Source organism: Trichechus manatus, unplaced genomic scaffold (genome assembly GCF_000243295.1).
Source record: "Trichechus manatus latirostris isolate Lorelei unplaced genomic scaffold, TriManLat1.0 scaffold00019, whole genome shotgun sequence".
Taxonomy (NCBI): domain Eukaryota; kingdom Metazoa; phylum Chordata; class Mammalia; order Sirenia; family Trichechidae; genus Trichechus; species Trichechus manatus.
In genome coordinates this window covers 24,442,980-24,462,551 of record NW_004443955.1, presented here as the reverse complement: position 1 = coordinate 24,462,551, position 19,572 = coordinate 24,442,980, and the positions used below count along the sequence as shown (strand labels likewise).

The following is a 19,572-nucleotide window of genomic DNA, read 5'->3' as shown; positions in this document are numbered from 1 at the left end:
TCTGGGAAGATATCTTGTACCCTGGGTCAGGGGGACACTGGATCAATCAGTGCAGGTAGTATACAGAAGACAAAAACTATTCTATCCAAATTAATTTTCAAAGCAAACATGAAGACAAGTGATTCAGAAAAGGTAGCATGCAAGGGGATAAGAGTCTCCAAACCATTTCTTAGTACCAAGCCTACAGCATTTTCAGAGCTGGCCAAACTCTGGAGAACAGCCATTGGACACCAAAGTTGCTTACTTACTATGCAACTCCTCCTCATCATCACTGGAATAAGAAGAGCCAAGAGAAAAGAGAGTTTTAGACTTAAGGAGGAGTGGAGAGATGTTGATGGAGAAGGAGATCCGCCTTGCTGGCTCCATCTGCTGCTGGGCTGAGAAGTGGGTTAACAGAAGACATTAGATCGTGCACAGGTTATGCCAGGACAAAGTAAAAGGCATCTGAAACCCATGTCAAAGCAGAATAACGTCACTGGCCTATATGCTTATAGGAAAGGTTGTCTAGGTGAACAATGTAATTTATTCCCATATTCATCTTCATTTCTCAATATGCAAAATTCTACTACAATATTTTAAAAATCCATCGAACAAATATCTATCTCCTTGTTAGATTAGGAAAACAAGAAGTAAATTATTTGAATGGTAACAATCTATAGCTGGAGTTTTCTTTCTTAAAATATGCTGAAAACATCTAGAGTAGCGGTGTTGCTCAGGATTCTGTATTTTGCTCTTTTCTTCCTCATCTGAAGTCTCCTCATTCACTCCCATCTCTTAAAGTACAATCCTTATAAAATTTACAGCTGACTTGAAGCCAGACCTCTCCTTTGGGCTCAAGACTCGTTCATCTCACCACTCACCTATGGGTGGGTATCCCACAGACAGCTCAAACTCAACAAGTACATCCCCTAAAACTGCCTCACCTCCTGTATTTCTTAGTTCGGTGAGTGGTACCCAACATATAACTAATTATTCAAAGCAGAAAACTAGGCACCATCCTTGAATTCTTATATCATACCTCACTTCTTCATTTTTCCTCTAGAGCTCTCCGAACTTCATCTTCTCCTCCATTTCCACGGCTCCGTTCCTTGTTTGGAAACCCTGGTGGTGTAGTGGTTAAGTGGCTGCTAACCAAAAGGTCAGCAGTCTGAATCCACCAGGTGCTCCTTGGAAACCCTATGGGGCAGTTCTACTCTGTCCTATAGGGTCACTATGAGTAGGAATCGACTCAATGGCAAAGGGTTTAACCCTGGTTCAAGCCACCAATCAATGTAGGTAGTATACAATGATTTGTCATAGTAGCCTTTTACTGGTCTACCAGTTTCTGGACCCCATCACATTCTCACTGTGTGGTCTGCCTGAAGGGTGCCCACCCAACTTAAATCACTTAATGGCCCTCCATTGTCCTCAGCAAGAAGTCAGAAAACCTCAGTCTTACTTTCCACAAATTAATTCACCTGGCTGATTTCTAGTTTTCTTTTTAGTCTCAATTTTTAGATTAGTTCTCCCCAGTAAGCCTTCTCTGACCTCTGAAGTGTGATGCTTCTGTTACAAGAATATTTCTTTCAGTTGCTACATTTATTATTTTCTACTAGGATTCACTTGTTCTCTTGTCTGTATCTCTCACTAGACATGCGTGTGATGAGGAAAGGAACCATATCTATAAATTCTCCCCCAATGTTTAGCCTGGTGACTAGCAAAGAGAAGGTACTCAAACATTTACTGAACAAATAAACAATAAACAAATTTACCTTTATCACGCATTCTAGAAACTCAATGCCTCAAAGGAAATGAGAGAAAAAGCCTTGTACCTACCCAATATGAAAGCCACTCCATACCCCAGATAAATGGTGAGTGAAGTCAGACTATTTGTTGTATGCATCTTCTGTAGGTCATATGTGAAGTGTTGGCACAAATACATGTACACTGGCTCTTTAGTCAGTTAACAGTCTTGTGCGAATAAGATAAACATTTTAATGTGTGTTCTGAAGTACTTCCACATGTGAAGCAACTTTAGGACATGAAAATGAGATCTCTTATTCAAAATCTAAAAGTATCCCTTCCTTGTGTCACAATAAAGATTCTGGGTCATAAAGAAAAATCCATTTGTATGACTATCTAAAGAATATCTGCAACATACATAGGAATCCCCAACATATATGTGAATAACACACAGTTAACACGGAGATTAATTTTATAAAATACTCAAATTAAATTATATGCACTTAATAAATATGCATATATTCCAGCCTTACAATTTAAATTAAAAAATCCATTAAAAAACTGTATTTGCCTGACTAAATTTTTTTCCTTTCTGACACATTTGTCAATGCTATCTTCTCCTAGTAGAATTATGCTAAGAAAATACAAGTATCCTAGTAAATACATATCCCAGTGTGTACATTGAGAGAGAGAGAATAAGCACAGAAAGCAGAGATAAAATATCCTACATTGCTCGTGAGCACTGAACCCTAACTTTCCAGATGTCCACCCTGACCTTTGCTCACGTGGATGGTGAATATTTTATATATATCATCTTATATATATATATATATATATATATATATATATATATATAAGTATCATAAGATCAACTTAGCTTTCATAGCCTGATGCTTGTGAACAACTCTACAATTAATTACAAGACGCGTATAAGAAGCATGGCAAACTCACACCCATTGAATGACTATGTAAGAGTACTCCCAAGGGCAGTGCCATTTGTGAATACCCTTTCTTGTTACAACAAAGCACACAAAATGAAGGGTTAAAACTTCTAATGGGTACTATTCCTCTTTTAGCATACTGCCATTGATATAAATGAACTCCCAGTGGTGCAGTGGTTACAGTGGTTAAGCATTTGGCTGCTAACCAAAAGTTATCCGGTTCAAACCCACCAGCTGCTCTGCGGGAGAAAGATGTGGTAGTCTGCTTCTGTAAAGATTTATAGACTTGGAAACCCTATGTTCTACTCTGTCCTTTAGGGTCACTATGAGTTGGAATCGACCCGATGGCAGAGAGTTTTGGCCACTGATGTGCTTAGAGTTCTTCCAGGGATACAATTAAGCAGTTTCTCTACTGTTGTAAGCATCCTCTGGGTGTAAGCAACAAAAATTATAAGGTATAGTCTTAAAAACAGATCATCTGTAATGACTGAATTACTCTGCATATGCAGAAATTAAGTTTATTCTTAAATTGTATCCAGAAACCATCTAAGTTTCCTGGCAAGCTGGGAGACAAAGGCATCACCTAATCCTCTGATGCAAGAATAAGAAATGCTCCTAACAAATTTCCAGAGCTTCTGTGAGGCAGTTCTCCTAGTCATTATCCTTCAGGATACAGGCAGCGTCAGCGCTAATTTTGATTCCCTAAAAAAATGAGCAATTATGCAGTCATCATGATCCCCCGACCAAGACAGCAAATTGAAGACATGAGCTACGACAGCTTTCCCACTCTTTGTGGTTCCTAAATAAACTGTTGTCTGTCTACCTTCCACCCCAGAAAATTACAAATATATTTTAGTCACCCCTTTATCCAGGATTTTCTTCTACATCAATGAGTTTTTGAAACAGATCCCAACTTAGAAATAATGCTTTAGGTTTGTCTGTTTTTCTAATCTAGCAAATGACCCACCAAGACATTCCCGACAACAACTCAGCAGACATATGAATTTTCAGAAGTGATCAAATATTAATAGCTGTGAAAGACTAGGGTAGAAACGGCTACTTTCTTTAGAAGAAGAAGACATAGTACAGGTACCAAGCTGGCAAGCAGTGATAAAAGGGTAATTTTAGAAAGCATTCTGTTCCTAAACAACAGTGCTCATAAAACACAGCCACGTACAAGGAACAAGAAACAATGTTCTCGTTTCTTTAACACTGCTTTAAGTCCAGTCAGAAAAACAAAGCTCTGGCACTATTCTGGGCTCTATGAACTACAGCACTCGAGAATGATAATAAATGCTTATTATACACCAGGAAACTCACTAAGCATTTAAAATAATTTCGGCCTCATCACAGTGTTGAAGTAACTGAGGCAAAGAGCTTCAGTAACTAGTCCAAGGCTACACAGTCACTTAGTATACTTACAATAAAACATCAGCTAAAATATTTTAAGTATACTGAACACTTTAGGCTTTAAAATCACTTTGTAGGTTTCACTTATGACACCTTCAGACAAGAGGAACATGACCAAAGATGAATTATGCATAGTATTTAAGTCATGAGGAATTGGAGATTTGAGTCTGTGGCAAAGGGAGAAATAGCCAGTTATCCTGATGCTTTTACGGCATACCACAAGCAAGGCCTTTAACATGAATTTTACTATTCTGTTCAACACTCAGAATTTTAACATCTCCACAAAGATTTATCATGGTTTTTTTTTTTTTTTTTAAATCATTTATCTGAATAACAAAATACAGCTGGGGAAAATTAACTGTATATGGGGAGGAGCTTGAGGTAGTGTCACTGGAGTTGATCAGACCTTCAATTATAGTATAAGCTGCCTGAGGGAGATAAGTGGGACTAGTTAACTAATTTATGACCTAACCATTCAAACCTGTATGAAATAAATTTACATTACAAATCAGAACGAGGGTGTCGTATTTTGATGAAAGGGTTAAACTCCTGCTTGAAGCTCTGTTCCTAGCAGCAGTCTGCCACTGATTTTGGTCCTCCTCAGTGAGCTGAGCAGACGTTCTCAGCTACAGGAAGAAAAGCTGCCCATGCCAGACGGTGCTTTCTGGGAGTTAGCCACATTATTTATAGTGTTCGGATAGCAACTGAAAACACAGTCAAAATCCGCTTTCTAAAGGAAAAATAACAGTGTTTCATCCATGAGGAAAGAATACGTATCACATAATATAGGGAAAAGATCTCTGTGGGACACATTCTGTGGGTCCTGCGTACCTGTTGCTATAGGAGAAGAATAACCACAGCACTTGCTAGTCACGGAAGCCAGGTACACAGAGCTGAACTACTTCATTTAGAGGCTTTCCTGACTTGCTTCAGCTGTTGAGTTCCAGTGCTCCAGCATCAAATCCACTATAAACTACTCAGTTGTAATTTTCATTCTATACCTGCAAAACCCCTAATCCACGCCAAATCAAAACCAAACCAAACAAAAACAGGAAAAATTATTTCTGTTACAGTTCTATGAGGTTATATCTGTATCTTTGAGAACCAGCCATCATGGGGCTCGTTCACTCAAACAGGCCAGATTTGCATTTAAAGTGTTATCCATATGAAAAAGAGGACCAGAATCATATATTACGTCCTAATTCCACTGTGGAAATTAAAAAGACTACAGGCTCGCTATGAGTCGGAATCGAAAATGGCAGCGGGTTTTTTTTTTTTTTTTTTTGGTTTAGACCTCTAGTAAGTCATGAGCTGAGACAGAACATCCTGTTAATGCAGGGCAACTACTTCTGTCTCCAACTGTTTTAAATTTAACTTCTCTTTTAAATTTAGTTAAATGATGAAACAGCAGAAACATCAGGGAAGCTTATTTTATTTGCCGTGCTTCAGCCTCTCCAATACATGATTTTTCCACAAAGAATATAATGTATCACTCCTTCTTTGATGAGAATGTTAAATCTTTTTATCAAGATCTGACCCTGCAACTACTCATGAAAAGCATCAATATTTTTTAAAGAGTGGGATTTCTCAAAGAACAGCTGCCTTTCTGTGGCAAACAACATTTGGATCTAACTCAAATATGATTTTGAGCATCTCTTACTCACAAACGTCCTGTGCTTATGGATGGACATCTTTATACAACTTTCACAGCCAACTGGTCCTGTATCCATTAATCACTCTCAGAAGTAATCTTCCTGCACTTGCTGAACTAAAAATGCATCTTTGTCCGTCAATAACTTGACGTTTTTGAAGAGCTCAGGGCCAGGTATTTTGTAGAATGTCCCTCAAAGTGGGTTTGTCTGGTGTTTCCTCATGTTTAGATCCGGGCTACACATTTATGTCAGGAACATTACAGAAGTATTATTGTGTCCTTCTCATCACAGCAGGGGGCAAATAGTGGTGATTTGTTCCAGTACTGGTGATGTTAACATTGACTGCTTGGTTAAGATGGTGTTTACCAGGTTTCTCTACTGTGAAGCTTAAGAAAAACAAAGACTGAGCAACCTTTCCAGATTAAAAGTGGATTACAGAGACATGATAACTAAGTGCAACTTATGTTATTAGGTTGGATTTTGGACCCAGAAGAAGGTGAGACAATTGGGGAAATTTGAATAAGGCCTGTATATTAGACAGCAGAAATGCATCAATGTTAAATTTCCTTATGTGGATAATTATACAGTGGTAATGCAAGAGAGTATTTTTGTTTTTAGGAAATACACATTAAAAGATTTAGAGGTAATGGAGTATTACATCTGCGACTTACTCTCAAGTGTTTCAGAAAAAAATTAAGAGGAGTGAGGGAGAAAGGGAGATTGATAAAATGAGTATCATGTTAACATTTGGAGGCTCTATGTAAAATATATGGTAATTCTTCGTACTGTTTTTGCATCGTAAGGTCTGAAATTGTTTCAAAATAAGAAGTTAAAAAAAAAATGTGTGTCAGGTTTAGGCCCAAGAATTTAATGAATTAAGGAGGTTTTTAGGTAGTAGGAGGAAGTTCCCAAAGCTGAACTCTAAGTCATCTCTTCTGTTTAAATGCTAAGCCACTCATTCAGAGGAAGAGGCAGGAAGGGTTTGGAAGGTAATGTTACAGGGCCTTAAAGTAAGAAAAATAATAGGAAAAAGTTGTTCAAATGTATATACTTAATAATAATAATAATAAAAAGTAGTATACTCACTGTCCAGTCCAGGATGGCTGATTGTCATTAATGAGATGGATTTTGTCAATGGAGAAGAAATGGCTGAGGTACAGTAATTAAATCCCTGTTGTTTAGATCTGTGGCTTGTCTGTGAAGTAAAAAATTGAAAAACAGGTTCTGAGTACATATGTTTTCCTACTGCTAGATAAGCACAACATTTTAAGCTCGGACACAACATAGCGAAATAATGCAGTATAGAAGGGGGTTTAAATAGCTCCAGCTTGGTAGACAGACTTGAATTCAAGTCTCTGCCCCTGCCCCTAACAGCTGTTCAACTTCAGAGATGTTACTTCGCTTTTCTGAGCCTCAGTTTCGTCTGTAAAATGGGGACAGAGTATCCATCCTTTATAGTGGTTTTAAGTCTTTGTTTCCTTCACAGCATCTAACAATGTCTCAAACACAGTAAGCGCTTAATAAACAGTCACTGAATACATAATCAGATAAACATAATTTCACTGGAAACATCAAACTACATACAGTACTTGTTCTTTGAAAATCTCAATAACCATTACAGAGATATAGTAGAGTACAACTAATATTATTCTGATTTTAAAGACTTGGAAACTGAAGTGCAAATAAAAACTGTTGCCTGATCAACAGAAAACCAGCAATGCATCTGGGAAGAAGCCGGAATCTCTTTCGTTTTTTCCTCTAAGATTAGACTGCATTAGAGGTTGACTGAATTTGATAATTTAACTGCCTCGGTAAGTTCACAGCAGCTTCAAGGCCGCGTATTCCAAAAACTGCAGAAGTTCCTGCTACAATATCCCGGAATGACAGTCAACTAGTGTCTGCCAGCACACTTCTGGTGATGCAGGGCTCCCTCCCTCCCTTTTTGTTTTGAGTTAACTAACTTTGTCATAAATCCATTCCCTTAGAGTAGGTTGGAATTTAGGACTCCCACATACGGAAAAGGGAAGCAATGAAGAAAACCCGTTACTAGTACGAACTTGGCTCAACTGCACCAAAGACTTTTGATTACTTAAGAGCGTGTTCCACATGTACCATGGAATCTGAGGCAAACAGTTGCTATGTTTCAAAAATGACCTCACTGAAAGGCAGAGAGACTTTCAAAAGGAAGGTGGCTGGAGGCAACTTGTCCAGATCAGTGATATAAACAGCTCAAATACCCTCTCTGAGGTTGCACACAAGATGAAACAGTTTGGGTGGTCAGAGAGTTCCAGGAAGGCCAAGCACTCGAAGGCGCTAAAGTGTCAGTAACTTTAGAAAGACTGAATCAAAAAAGCCATTTTAGAGGGACATCATTGGTAATTAACATCACTTACTGAAAAGACAGTTTTCTATCAAATTAGTCTCAGAAAAGGTGTCATGTAAACAATATCAGAAAATTAACATTTTTTCATTTCCTCATTAACAGGAGTTCTGAGTTTAATAGCATTCAACTAATAGCTAGTTATGTGGCCTCAGACAAGTCACTTAATTGGGCTTGAAGTTCTCATACGCAAGGGTTTGAGCTGAATCCAAATGGATATACTGGTCCTAAGTCTATGATTCTGTCCACAAACCCACAATTTTGGTACTTACCTGATTTCCGAAGGATTCTATACACTGAAATGCAATTTATCTTTCAGATTTTCTAGTGTTGTGTTTACCTTTATCATCAAAGTTGTTCGCAGTAGCTACCAAACAATTGTTCCTTCCCGTTTGTTACCATTAGGCTAAATAAATTGAAATTACTTGCTCCAATAAGCATATTCTCCATAGCCTCATTATTATTATTATTATTTTTAACTTGTCCTGAAGTACCAGGCCAAGAAGAAATGGAAAAAGAAGGAAAAAAAAAAAAAAAAGGCGGTAAAATTCTTTCAGGCCTTTAGTTTGCTTTTCATTAGGCCTAAATTCTCTTAGGCCCTCACACAAACATAAATGACACACTCATTACTAAAGTAATCCTTCAGTGTCACATTTATATTTCGTTAATCGTACTGCTATGTAGTAGGATGTAATTAAAAAATCAAATTTTTACACAAAACCCCAATTACCTATTAAAGAACTGGTGTCTACCATTTTTAAAGTTAGTTTGTTTAATTAGAAATGTTTCATTTGGAGGAATTAAGGTGTATTCTAGAATTCTCTCAGGAATTAATCCAAAATTTCCTTAGCCCAAAAAGGGGAAAAAAGGACTGGGAGTAGGATGCTATAAAAGCATATAATTCAAATTCTCAACCCCAAAGCTCCCTGGGGGACTGTCAAAGTGGTAAGTGATAATGAGGGGCCTGAGAAGATGAGAACTACAAAAAGTCACTTGATTGGCTGACAAGGAAGCCTTTTATGACCTTTAAGACAGGAATTTCAAGAGCGCAATGGTGGAAATTAAGAAATGATTAGGTGGTGAGAAACAGAAGGTAAGGAATATAAACCATTCTCTGAATAATTCTGGCAGTGATAAGCAGAGGAATAAACAGTTGTTTTCTGGACAGCGTAATAAAACAAAATTGTGTATGTGTGTGTGTGTGTTTAAGGAAGGAGAAATCTAGAATATGTTTTTGAGAATTAGGACATTTAATAACATGTAACATACTTCAAGACTCATTTTACCAATGAGGTAGTAAAAGAAGGCTTGGACAGGAAGGAAAAACTTGACTTAATAACCTAGATACTTTCCTAATTTTAAAAGTCTCCTCTGATATAATATTTAAATCTATGCAGATTAAAGATATTTTTTAATTAGTATTAAGTGCTAAAAACTTTTGTGCTAGATTGGTGGTATCATCCAATGGGTAAACAACCACTGCTACTAGCCTTACACTAACAGATTTTTGCCTTTCATGTGAGCTCATATTTTAGGAAATAAAACAAATATTTTTCAAAATTAGTAACATATACCTGGTTTCAGCCTTACCTGCTGGTCAAACATCCTACGTTCTCTCTGGCCTGACTCCAGATCCTCTTCTGAAAGTGACACCAAAGAGTCACCCCGCGCCTCAACACTGAAGGGATGCCTGAGCTCTTTGGTATTTGCAGAGTTTGCTTCTAGAGATGAGGATGGCTTGTTTCTGACATCAGCTCCTCCTGTCAAGCCTTCAAGACTGAAACTAAACACAGGGCCCAAGCGTTAATTCGTTCGAGTCTCAGAAAGGAAGGACGACACAAATCCCTCTAGTTGTATCTCCCTTGCTTGTATATTATTTCTAGTCCCTTAGCAAAATTATTTACAAGGCCACTGCACAAATGAGTACTACCTACCTGTCCCCCCAAAGGCCTTGGTATGCTGACAGAGAATACTAATGACGCACGTAGATTTTCTTACCTCACTCAGGTTATCCCAATGTTGAACCATCTACGATTTTTTTCCTCAGATTTTTTTCAACATACCATGTAGACAGATCATATTTATCAGTCCTTTTACATATTAAATACTTTTCCTCAGGCTGATGTATCAGGTTTTGCCACAGTTCAGCTCTGCTATGCCAAATAATTAAATGGCACAGAGAAAATATTAGCACAAGTAACTTTTGGAAGGCAAACCACGAGACTTGCCTTTGCACCCATTAAACTGACCTTTATAACTTTACATTCAACTATATCCTTCTTGACCTTTATAACTTTATAGGCATGCTTCCACCCTAGAAACCCAAGGATTACTCATGAGCTTTATCATCTGTGCACACCTGGCTGGGCAACAATTGCTTGACAGGTTTTCTGAGAATTGTTAGTTGCAGGCAAGCACATACAACACCTTAAAAGACCAAAAAAAAAAAAAAAAAAGCTGAAAGCTACTAAGTCTAAGAGCTTCACACTTTTTTTGTCTTACTCTTGGCAAAGAAAAAAGAAAGCAAACTTAGGCTTTGGTATTTTAAGTGGGATCACCGGTATAAAGATTTTGTGGTTGGCAGAGCCACCAGGAAGCTACAACCACATAAGCTTGTTTTAGCCTTCTACAGAGAAAGGTTAGTGATATAGTGTCCTCCTTGGGGTTGCTAGCTAGAATAATTCACATCTGTAACAACTGCAATGGAATGGAAACCTCTTTTAAATAAGTCAGATCTCAAAATACAGTTGTAGCTGACAGTATCTTCAGTTACAACCAGCTGGAACTGGACTTGAAAGTATACTGAAGCTACTTAATTACCTCTGCTCAGGAAAAACTGTAGTTAATTGCTACAAATAAGTTCATTTATGCCAGTCCAGAAAAGTTTGTGTTTGCTTTTTTGGTTTCATAAATTGCTTATTATGAACTGAGGCCACATGCCTCTATTTTCTTTAATTGGTAAATTAAACAATAGATTTTGTTACTTCAATATGACAACAGAAATCACGACTAACTGTACTCTGTAAAACTTATTTTCAATGCCAGGAATAAGAAGAGGGGCCAAGTGAAGAAGAAATTTATTTACTGTGAATTATTTGAAAAGCCTGAGAAAACCAGATCTGTGCTTACCATGAAACTTAATTCTAAAAATGTTTTAGTAATTAAATCTGGCTGCTTAGTTGAGAGAGGTACCTGAAACAATTAGTCTCTGTGAATTTGGAATCTAAAGAGATTGGTGAATTTTGAAGCAAAACAGAAATAAGTACATCTTATTAGTTGTCTTGCTTCTCTTATTGTTTTCCTCCAAATTCCTGGCATCTGGGAGTTAAGACAGACCCAAACAAACAGAAAAGTGGTCTACCACACCATGGAGACAAGTCTGTGCAGAAAACACTGTATCTATAGACACTTAAGACAAATAGGATGCACTGGGGTACACCATCCAATTCCTAGGCTTACCCCTTCACAGCTGGGTTAGTGATGCCCATAGTGGAGGCAACGGAACACTGTGCTCACAGACAAAGCAGGCTGCCCATATGCATTCCAGCCACAAAGAAGCCAGCTCCAAGACAAAAGCCCAGATGCCAGTTTTTATGGTTCCCCCTTTGATGGCTGGACACGTAATGATACCATACCTTCTGCAGGTAAAGTCAGCACTCAGGGCAGCAGAGTATTGCACACCAGAAGGACACCAGCTCATACTGAGGATGACATCAAAGGCAGAAATAGAAATGGAGGGAGAAGAGAGGAAACAGGGACAGGGTTATTGGATTTAAAAAGGGCATAGTTAGAGACAGATAGATTTATTTAATCAATAAAAAACATGGGAATGTAATACTGACTCAGAATTTAGAGAACAGCTAGAATAAGAACTGTGGAAACCTAAAATTGTTCTACTCATGTCCATCTATAATAACGTGTTAGAAATGAGTACGTGAGCACTTTACAAGGTAACGAGTTCAACCTGAAACTCAGGAATTCCTTTTAGAGGACTGCTGGCTTCCTCTTGAGGCATTTTCAAAGAGGTGCTGCGACCTCCACTATTGGGAACAACCTCTCTTTACATCCTACTCCTCCCATGCCACCTGTACTGCAGTATCCATAATGACAAACTGCACTGGGATGGGCTCACTCAGACATCAGGTTTTTTTTCGTGTGTGTCCATTAAGGATCCATTTAACCAGATAATTCAGAAATCCTTCACGATTACCCAATCAACATTCAGATCCATCTTCAAACACCACTCACTAGGCTCTTAAGTTAAAACATGTAAGTGGTTACGTTTCCCTGAAGGGATTTTATTTAATTTTTTTTAAAAAAGGAATTTTATAGTATTGAGTTAGAAATGTACCTTTTTAAATTTTAGGTTTGTATCCATTTCCCAGAAGTCCCTGGGTGGCGCAAATGGTTAAGCACTCGACAAAATGCTTGAGGTTGGAACCCACCCAGAGGCTCCTTGGAAGACAGGACTGGTGATTTGCTTCTGAAAGGTCACAGCCTTAAAAATCCCTATGGAGGGGTTCTACACTGCACCCATGGGGTCGCCGTGGATCAGAATCAACTTGATGGCAACTAACAACAACAATCTATTTTCCCCCACATAATTTAAAAAAAATTCATCTACTTCGATTATTTCAACATTGATATCTATTCTCAAGTAGCCTAAGTCTAAGTTCGTTGCCGTCGAGTCGACTCTGACCCGTAGTGAACCTACAGGACAGAGTGGAACTGCCCCGTAGGGTTTGAACTGCCGACCTTTCAGTTAGCAGCCAAGCTCTTAACCACGGTGCCACCAGGGCTTCTCTCAAGTAGCAGGGGCACAAAATCTGGGATTGGAAATGCTAATACAACCAGCTCAAGAAATAACCAATTCAAAATAGCAGGTATTCTGATGGGAAATGTATGATTTCTTATTAACAAAAGCTATCACTTAAAAAATATTTTGCTACTATTTGGGTCTTGAAGAACTAAGTGACATGCCTTTGTTTTCAAAAGGGGATAAAAACAGCACTTCTGGGCAAGGGTAAGACCACTCAGCTCCCTCCTCAATCTTGCAGATGGGAAGGCCTACCTATATATACCAAAAATGTCTATCTTGAATATACTTAAAAAATTTATTTTGTTGATAAGGGGGGTTTTTGGCAGAGGGAAAGAGACAAGGAAAAGAGCTACCCCTATCGCTCTTTTAAAAGTTAATCTTATATCATTTAAAAATAATTTAAACGGGATATATTTAAATCAGATTAAATTAATAATATAAAGCTCACAATTGCAAAAGCAGAAATACATAGCTGAGATACGTCTCTAGTCTGGTAAGTGGGATCAGACTGATTTATAATTACTTTCTGAGTAGAAGCATGTCTTGATATATTTTATAATCACACACGGGACTCAGAAGTTAATTCTTTGAAATTGTAAGTTGATTTCTTAAATCTCCAAACTGTTAATAAACAGGCATATTATAACCTAAATATCCAGCTTCTTATTAAGAACAGAACATGGAAAATCAATAACCGAATATACACTGCCAAACTATCAATTACAGAAATAATCTCCTATATATTTAAGGATCACTTTTACTCTTAGAATATGGCAGTGATATGGAAGACAGGGGTAAATTTTAAGATGAGGAGAATGAAGAGCAAAAGGTAGACAGAGAGACATAAATAATAAACCTAGGAAGGAAGTTACACATGGTCCACAGAGGGTCTGCCCTTCCTTGTAGCAGAAAACTTCTTTCACCATTAAGAGTATTTTTGAGAACGGACTAATTTCCTTAATTCCTGAATTAGTGGTGGTAATATTAATTGAACTTTGCCTGCACCTTGCGACTTAAAAAATTCTAGATTAAAAAAAAAAAAAATCCCTCCCCCACATTTTAAAATACTTGCTGGAATGTTTCAAATTTACTATCTAAAGCTTAATACATATTTTAAAATTATACATCATATTCTCCTTACAGAAATATGACTATAGGTGAAACCATAAACATCTATATGTTAACTTGGACTCCATCCAGTAACCTGTCACCTTCCACCTTGTCACCAAGCGCATGTATTTAATAAATGCACACTGAAGAGCTTTAACGGTGAGCCAGACAAATACATCTCCCATGGTTTTAGAGACCTTCTACTGAAAAAGGCATCTACCAACTTAACTGGAGTCATGATTATCTGAGATTCAGGAGAATATTTGAATTTGAGGTGTGATTTTGTGCCTAAAATCTGGAATTAAAAAAAAAAGTATTCACTTAAAAAAGGGAAAGTGGGGAAGATCAGTTTGCCTGCATCTCAACAAACAGCTTTAGCTAATAGTTAAAAATACCTCTTTACAAATGTTTCCTAATGAGAGACTAACAGTAAAACAACCATCATTTCTAGATTTCTTAATGTTTTTCCAAACAATGGGAGAAAAGGTCATTAATAACTTCTGAACTATAAAAGTAAAACAAAACTCAGTATTTGTAAATTTTAAAGCAAATCAGTACTTTTTGATTAGAAATGATTTCTCAGCTGATAAATCACTTATTTTTCGCTCAAAAATTTTACCTAATGAAAAATAATTAACGAATTTAAAGACTGAGAGGGCCCCTGAGAGATCAGTTTATTCCTCTTACTTGCTTTGAGGAATGACTACATCAACAATGGAATAGAAACTGCCAACTGACTGAGGAATTAAGCCTTTCACAACATTGTTGAAGAATTTGTTGGAAATATTTTAGGTTCTGTGTGTGTGCACACATGCATACACACACATACACACACACATTTCTGGCTCTTTTTTTTTTTTTCCTACAAAAGGGGGAAACTCCCCAGGGTTCACCAGGTAGGCAAAACACAGACAAATTCCTTGAATTCTCCAAGGGAATGCTGGGTGAGAAACCTACTATAAAAGTCCTCTGAACACCAATAAGCACAAGATGGAAAAATATCTTTGATTTTGAAAAAAAGATAAAAGTAGAATAGGAAAGAACTCCAGATTAAAGAAACTATTTCATATGGAATGGACATCAGCGATAAATAATAATTATATTCTATTTGCCTGAAGCGCACATTACATTATTTAAACATACATTATCTAATTACGGATTAAGCAGAATGAGACGCTTGTTAGTACATGCTCAGAGGCAATGTGGTTAGTCAGTCAAGTTAGTGGACTCTGTACCTTCTCCTATGAATGGGAGGTCTCCTGACAACATCCCCAAGAACTCGCATTGAACTGAAAATGAATGATGGAAGAGGTCAGTGTCGCAAGTGAAACAAAATGGGAAACAACTGTACCAAATACAGACACCACACTGGGAAGAGAGACAACCTCTAAGGAGAAATAGCCAAAGTAAGGGAATGAAAGAATGTGGAATGAGAGAAATATCAGAACCAAAAAAGTCTGACAATTTCTAGGAGAGCCACTTTGCTCCCTCTTTGCTCCATGGAGTTAATCAGATGATAATGAATAGGTTTACTAAATCCTAAAAGTAAAAAACACTTAAGAGTATGTAAAATCGGGAAAAAAATTGTCATTAAAAACTTTAATTTCTTAAGTCTTTAAAATTCAGGAATATGTAGATAATATTAAAAGAATTAGTCAAACTAATTAAAGTGACCATTACAACCTCTTAATCTAAAATAATCTAAAAAGTATCTCCAGATTTTTAGCATGGTTGTGCTAGGTAATCCTTGATTTTAAGTCCAAATATGAAATTCCATGACATTATATAGGTTGAAAATATAAATAACTTTGGTGATATGGTTCTAGTTTCAGTTCAGTCTTTTTAAAAAAATTTGGTAACTCTTTTTTTTTTTTCAGTTCAGTCTTAAGATCATCATGTAATCTTGGGCAAATCATTCAATTTGAGCTTCAATTTCCTCACCTGAGCAAGATGATCCATAAAGTCACATCTAGCTCTGAAATCAAAGGCAAAGGGATTCGTAGCAGGTTATGAAGAAAAATGGATTATACATAAAATAAATCCCAGTTCCTTAACACTATCATTAAAGACTAATATGTCCTGTCAAGGAACTACCCTTGTTTCTGGAAGAGAATTCTGGCTGGAGGGATCATTCCTTATCTTCGTATTTTTTTATACGTGTGAATGCTAAAAACAAAGTAGCACAGCATGAATAAAGCTGAAAAGAAAAGCTCTGAGAAATTGCTTTTTATATAATCTAGGATTTCAAACATACATAAAGACTATGTACAAGATAAAGCACACCAATTATTTTGATGCTCGGCAACCTGAACCCCACCACAGACTAATATGGAATCGCAGAAAGAGCACTTGACTAAGGGACTGGAAGCCTGGATTCCACTGACCTTCGGTAAGTGACTTAACCTACCTACACCAGTCTCCTCATCTGTAAAAATGGGGGTCACACCACTTGACTCATGGGAAGATTAAAAAATTCTATAAGACATTGCGTTACTAAAGGAGTCTGAAAAGATTAGCAAATTAGAAAGTGTAAGGTATTACTATAAGCTCCATGAAGGCTGGGACTTTAGTTTACCTCTGTATTTCCAGAACCTAGAACAGTGCCTGGCATCGAGTAGGTGCACAATACGTTTGTCAAATAAAAGAATGAATGAATGAATGTGACTAGATTCCATGTACTTACTCATAAATTTTGAGCTATAATATCATAAAGAGGTCCAGGAATTAAAAAAAAAAAGCAAATACTTGCTCCAACTGAGTTGTTTACATCAACTATTTTTTTTAAGAGGAGTACAGCAAGGAGGAAATCAACTGTCAGTCTCCCCACTCAGTGGCTTTTCTTCATTAAGAGAGTAGCTCTGGAGTAAGCACACCCTTGTAAGCATAATATGCAGATCACAGCATTCTGTTCTTTAGAACTAAAACCACCTGCTTAAATTGATCTAGGCAGCCAACAGTAAGAAGCCAAATCCAACTTATCTTCTTATAGTTTGCTTCCAAACTAAAGGGAAGACTAGGTCACATGTATGAAAGTCCCCAACACCGTATGACATATGGGAAAATATCAATGATTTAATGATTTTTTTATGCTCTATTGAGGATTAACACTGAGAATTTAGAGTTTATCAACACTTCAGAAACAGACGGCTTTAATTCCTGTGATGTAATTTGAAAAACTTAGATGTGTTGAGACTATAAGATTTCATATTTATTTCTTAATTCAAAATTGACTTAAAACTACTCCCCTATTATTTCTAGATCTATGGATTTCATTGACAAAGCTGGCAAGAATAAATGTTACCATTTATAAAATACCTACTATGTGACATGTTATTTCACTTTATTATCGCAAATATTCTGAAAGGCATGTATTTTACAGATAAGAAAATTAAAACTCTGAGGGGTCAAGCAACTTGCCCAAGGTCATCTATGTAGTAAGTTGTTTCCCTGATTCCAAGGGCCATATTCTTTCTTCTGTACCATGCTATCTTCTAAAATCTTTGCCAACTGAAATATCAAATGAGCAACTTTTCAAAAGCAAGCAGACATTGAGAGACTGGACAAAGGGCCTTCCATCTCACCTCCGTTGGTTCATTTCTGCATCACTGGCTGCATTCTTCCCAGGACCCCAGCTGTGCCTCCGGAAAGGGGACAGAGAGCGCATAGAGCCCCTCAGAACAGAGCAATTTGCAGGCACCTCAGTGATGCTGTCCATCTCCTCCTCTTCCATTTCACCTGAGCCAGTAGGCTCACTCTCACTCTCTAGTCTCTCGGCTCCCATCCCATGGCTGTAGAAGCCATCAAGGCTTTGCGGATCCTTGGACTTGTTCAAATTTGAAATCTGGGGGAGGGACACATCACTGCCATGAGAAGAATGTCGATCCAGGGAAGCCGTGTCATCAGTGGAAGAACTGGATCCAGTAGTATCACAGACCAACTGCTCTTCCTCGGGCTGTAATGAAGAAAAAGCACACATGGTTAAAAATGGTAGGACAAAGCAGACCACCTCAGTTATTTCAGATGGAGCAAATGGCTTCATAATGGGTCTGAGATGGGTAAGATCACAATTAGGCTTCCAGACACAGATTTTTTTTTTAAAACACGATCATAGTTGGATTCATGTACTCATAGCCTCCAGTAAAGTAATGGTTTATCCTTTTTCTACTCTCTTACATTAGTTCACCCACACTAGATCTTTTTTTTTTGCTTCCCTACAAAGGAAAAAGAATCTAACTCAGGTCAGTTGTTTCAGTCAATATCATCAACTGAAATGAAAGGAACCCATCTGTCTCTGGGGTATCTACTAAGTGAAAACTCTAAATTCATGTCATATTGTCTAATTTTTTCACAAGCCTTAACTGAAAATGAGGCAATCTGCCTGGCTACAATAATCATGTGCTGATGATTGCTCTTAGTGGCCTTTTGGAAAATGCATAATAGCTTAAGACCCCTACATAATGCCTGTCACAAATACCCAAATATCTGTCACAAATACTTAAGTGGAAGAAAGCTATTCCTTTTTCTCATTTCACTAAGAATTTGCTGAGTGTTATCAAGCCAAATCATACATAAAAAAATCAGTACTGGCAATGGGGTCTTTGATAGAGTGATGATGCCCTTTCCCGGGCCAACCTCTAGAGCTTGCAGGGAATGCACAACTTTGGTCCCAGCAGCCTGACACACACTACTAGTTGAAAGACATCAGAACACATAATTTAATGGGTGAGGGAAAAAGAGCTTCACAGCATCCCACAGACCCAAAGATAAATAAAAGTGTCTAAGAGATGTAAAGATAAGTATAAACATGATCACACTATCTGTTACAGATGTGAGCACTGCCTTTATGTCTTTATTTTGTACTCTTACAGAATAGGAAGCAGGGAATAGGGAAGGGCACCCTGTGATATTTTTCTTCTTCATAGCATTTTCCTAATTAGCTTGTCTACTCAATGTTTTAATTAAGAGCGACAAAACTTACAGTTCTTAGAGAAGGACAAAAAAATTTATGAGAGCAAATGAGTCCTTTCAGTCTTGGAATACAGAACCAGCCGCCATCCCACAAGTCTCTTTAAAACGTTAATACGCCACTTCAAAAGCACACTATCTTCTTTATACCTTCTGGACTAGATCTTATCGGTAAATAAGAGATTTCTTTCACTTTACAGAAATCAGGTTCTTAGAGTAACTGATCTTTAAACAATGTGTGAGGGATGAGACTGAGAAAGAAGATGCAAAGGGACCACCGAACAGGTCAGGAAATTGAGGCCCACAATGTCTAATGGATTCTCCCAAGTACACAGTCCAAATAAAAAAAAACCAAACTTGTTCCCCGAGAGTATGGCCCCCAGACACCCTTTTAGCTCAGTGGTGAAGGAACTTCAGAGGTTCATCATTCAGCCAGGGATTGGACAGCCCCATAAAACAAAACAGGACTAATGAGGCACAGCAGCAGTCCAGGGACAAGGGCTAGAAGGCAGAAGGGGACAGGAAAGCTGGTGATAGGGAACCCAAGGTTGAGTAAGGACAGTGTTGATGTGT

At 37.6% G+C, this 19,572-nt stretch overlaps 1 protein-coding gene across 6 annotated transcripts in view; it reads right to left on the bottom strand.

The window, feature by feature from the left end:
* Positions 1 to 19,572, bottom strand: part of AKAP13 (A-kinase anchoring protein 13) — a 391,580-nt gene that overhangs the window by 71,621 nt on the left and 300,387 nt on the right. For 5 of the 6 annotated variants that reach the window (XM_023727887.1, XM_023727889.1, XM_023727888.1 and 2 more), the window contains 5 exons: positions 17,616 to 17,986; positions 15,270 to 15,323; positions 11,741 to 11,806; positions 9,696 to 9,888; positions 6,812 to 6,920 (listed from right to left, as the gene is read on the bottom strand). In XM_023727887.1, the coding sequence (XP_023583655.1) occupies positions 6,812 to 6,920; positions 9,696 to 9,888; positions 11,741 to 11,806; positions 15,270 to 15,323; positions 17,616 to 17,986 (793 nt within the window). The remainder of the gene's footprint in view (positions 1 to 6,811; positions 6,921 to 9,695; positions 9,889 to 11,740; positions 11,807 to 15,269; positions 15,324 to 17,615; positions 17,987 to 19,572) is intronic. The other variant, XM_023727892.1, reaches the window with a different exon arrangement.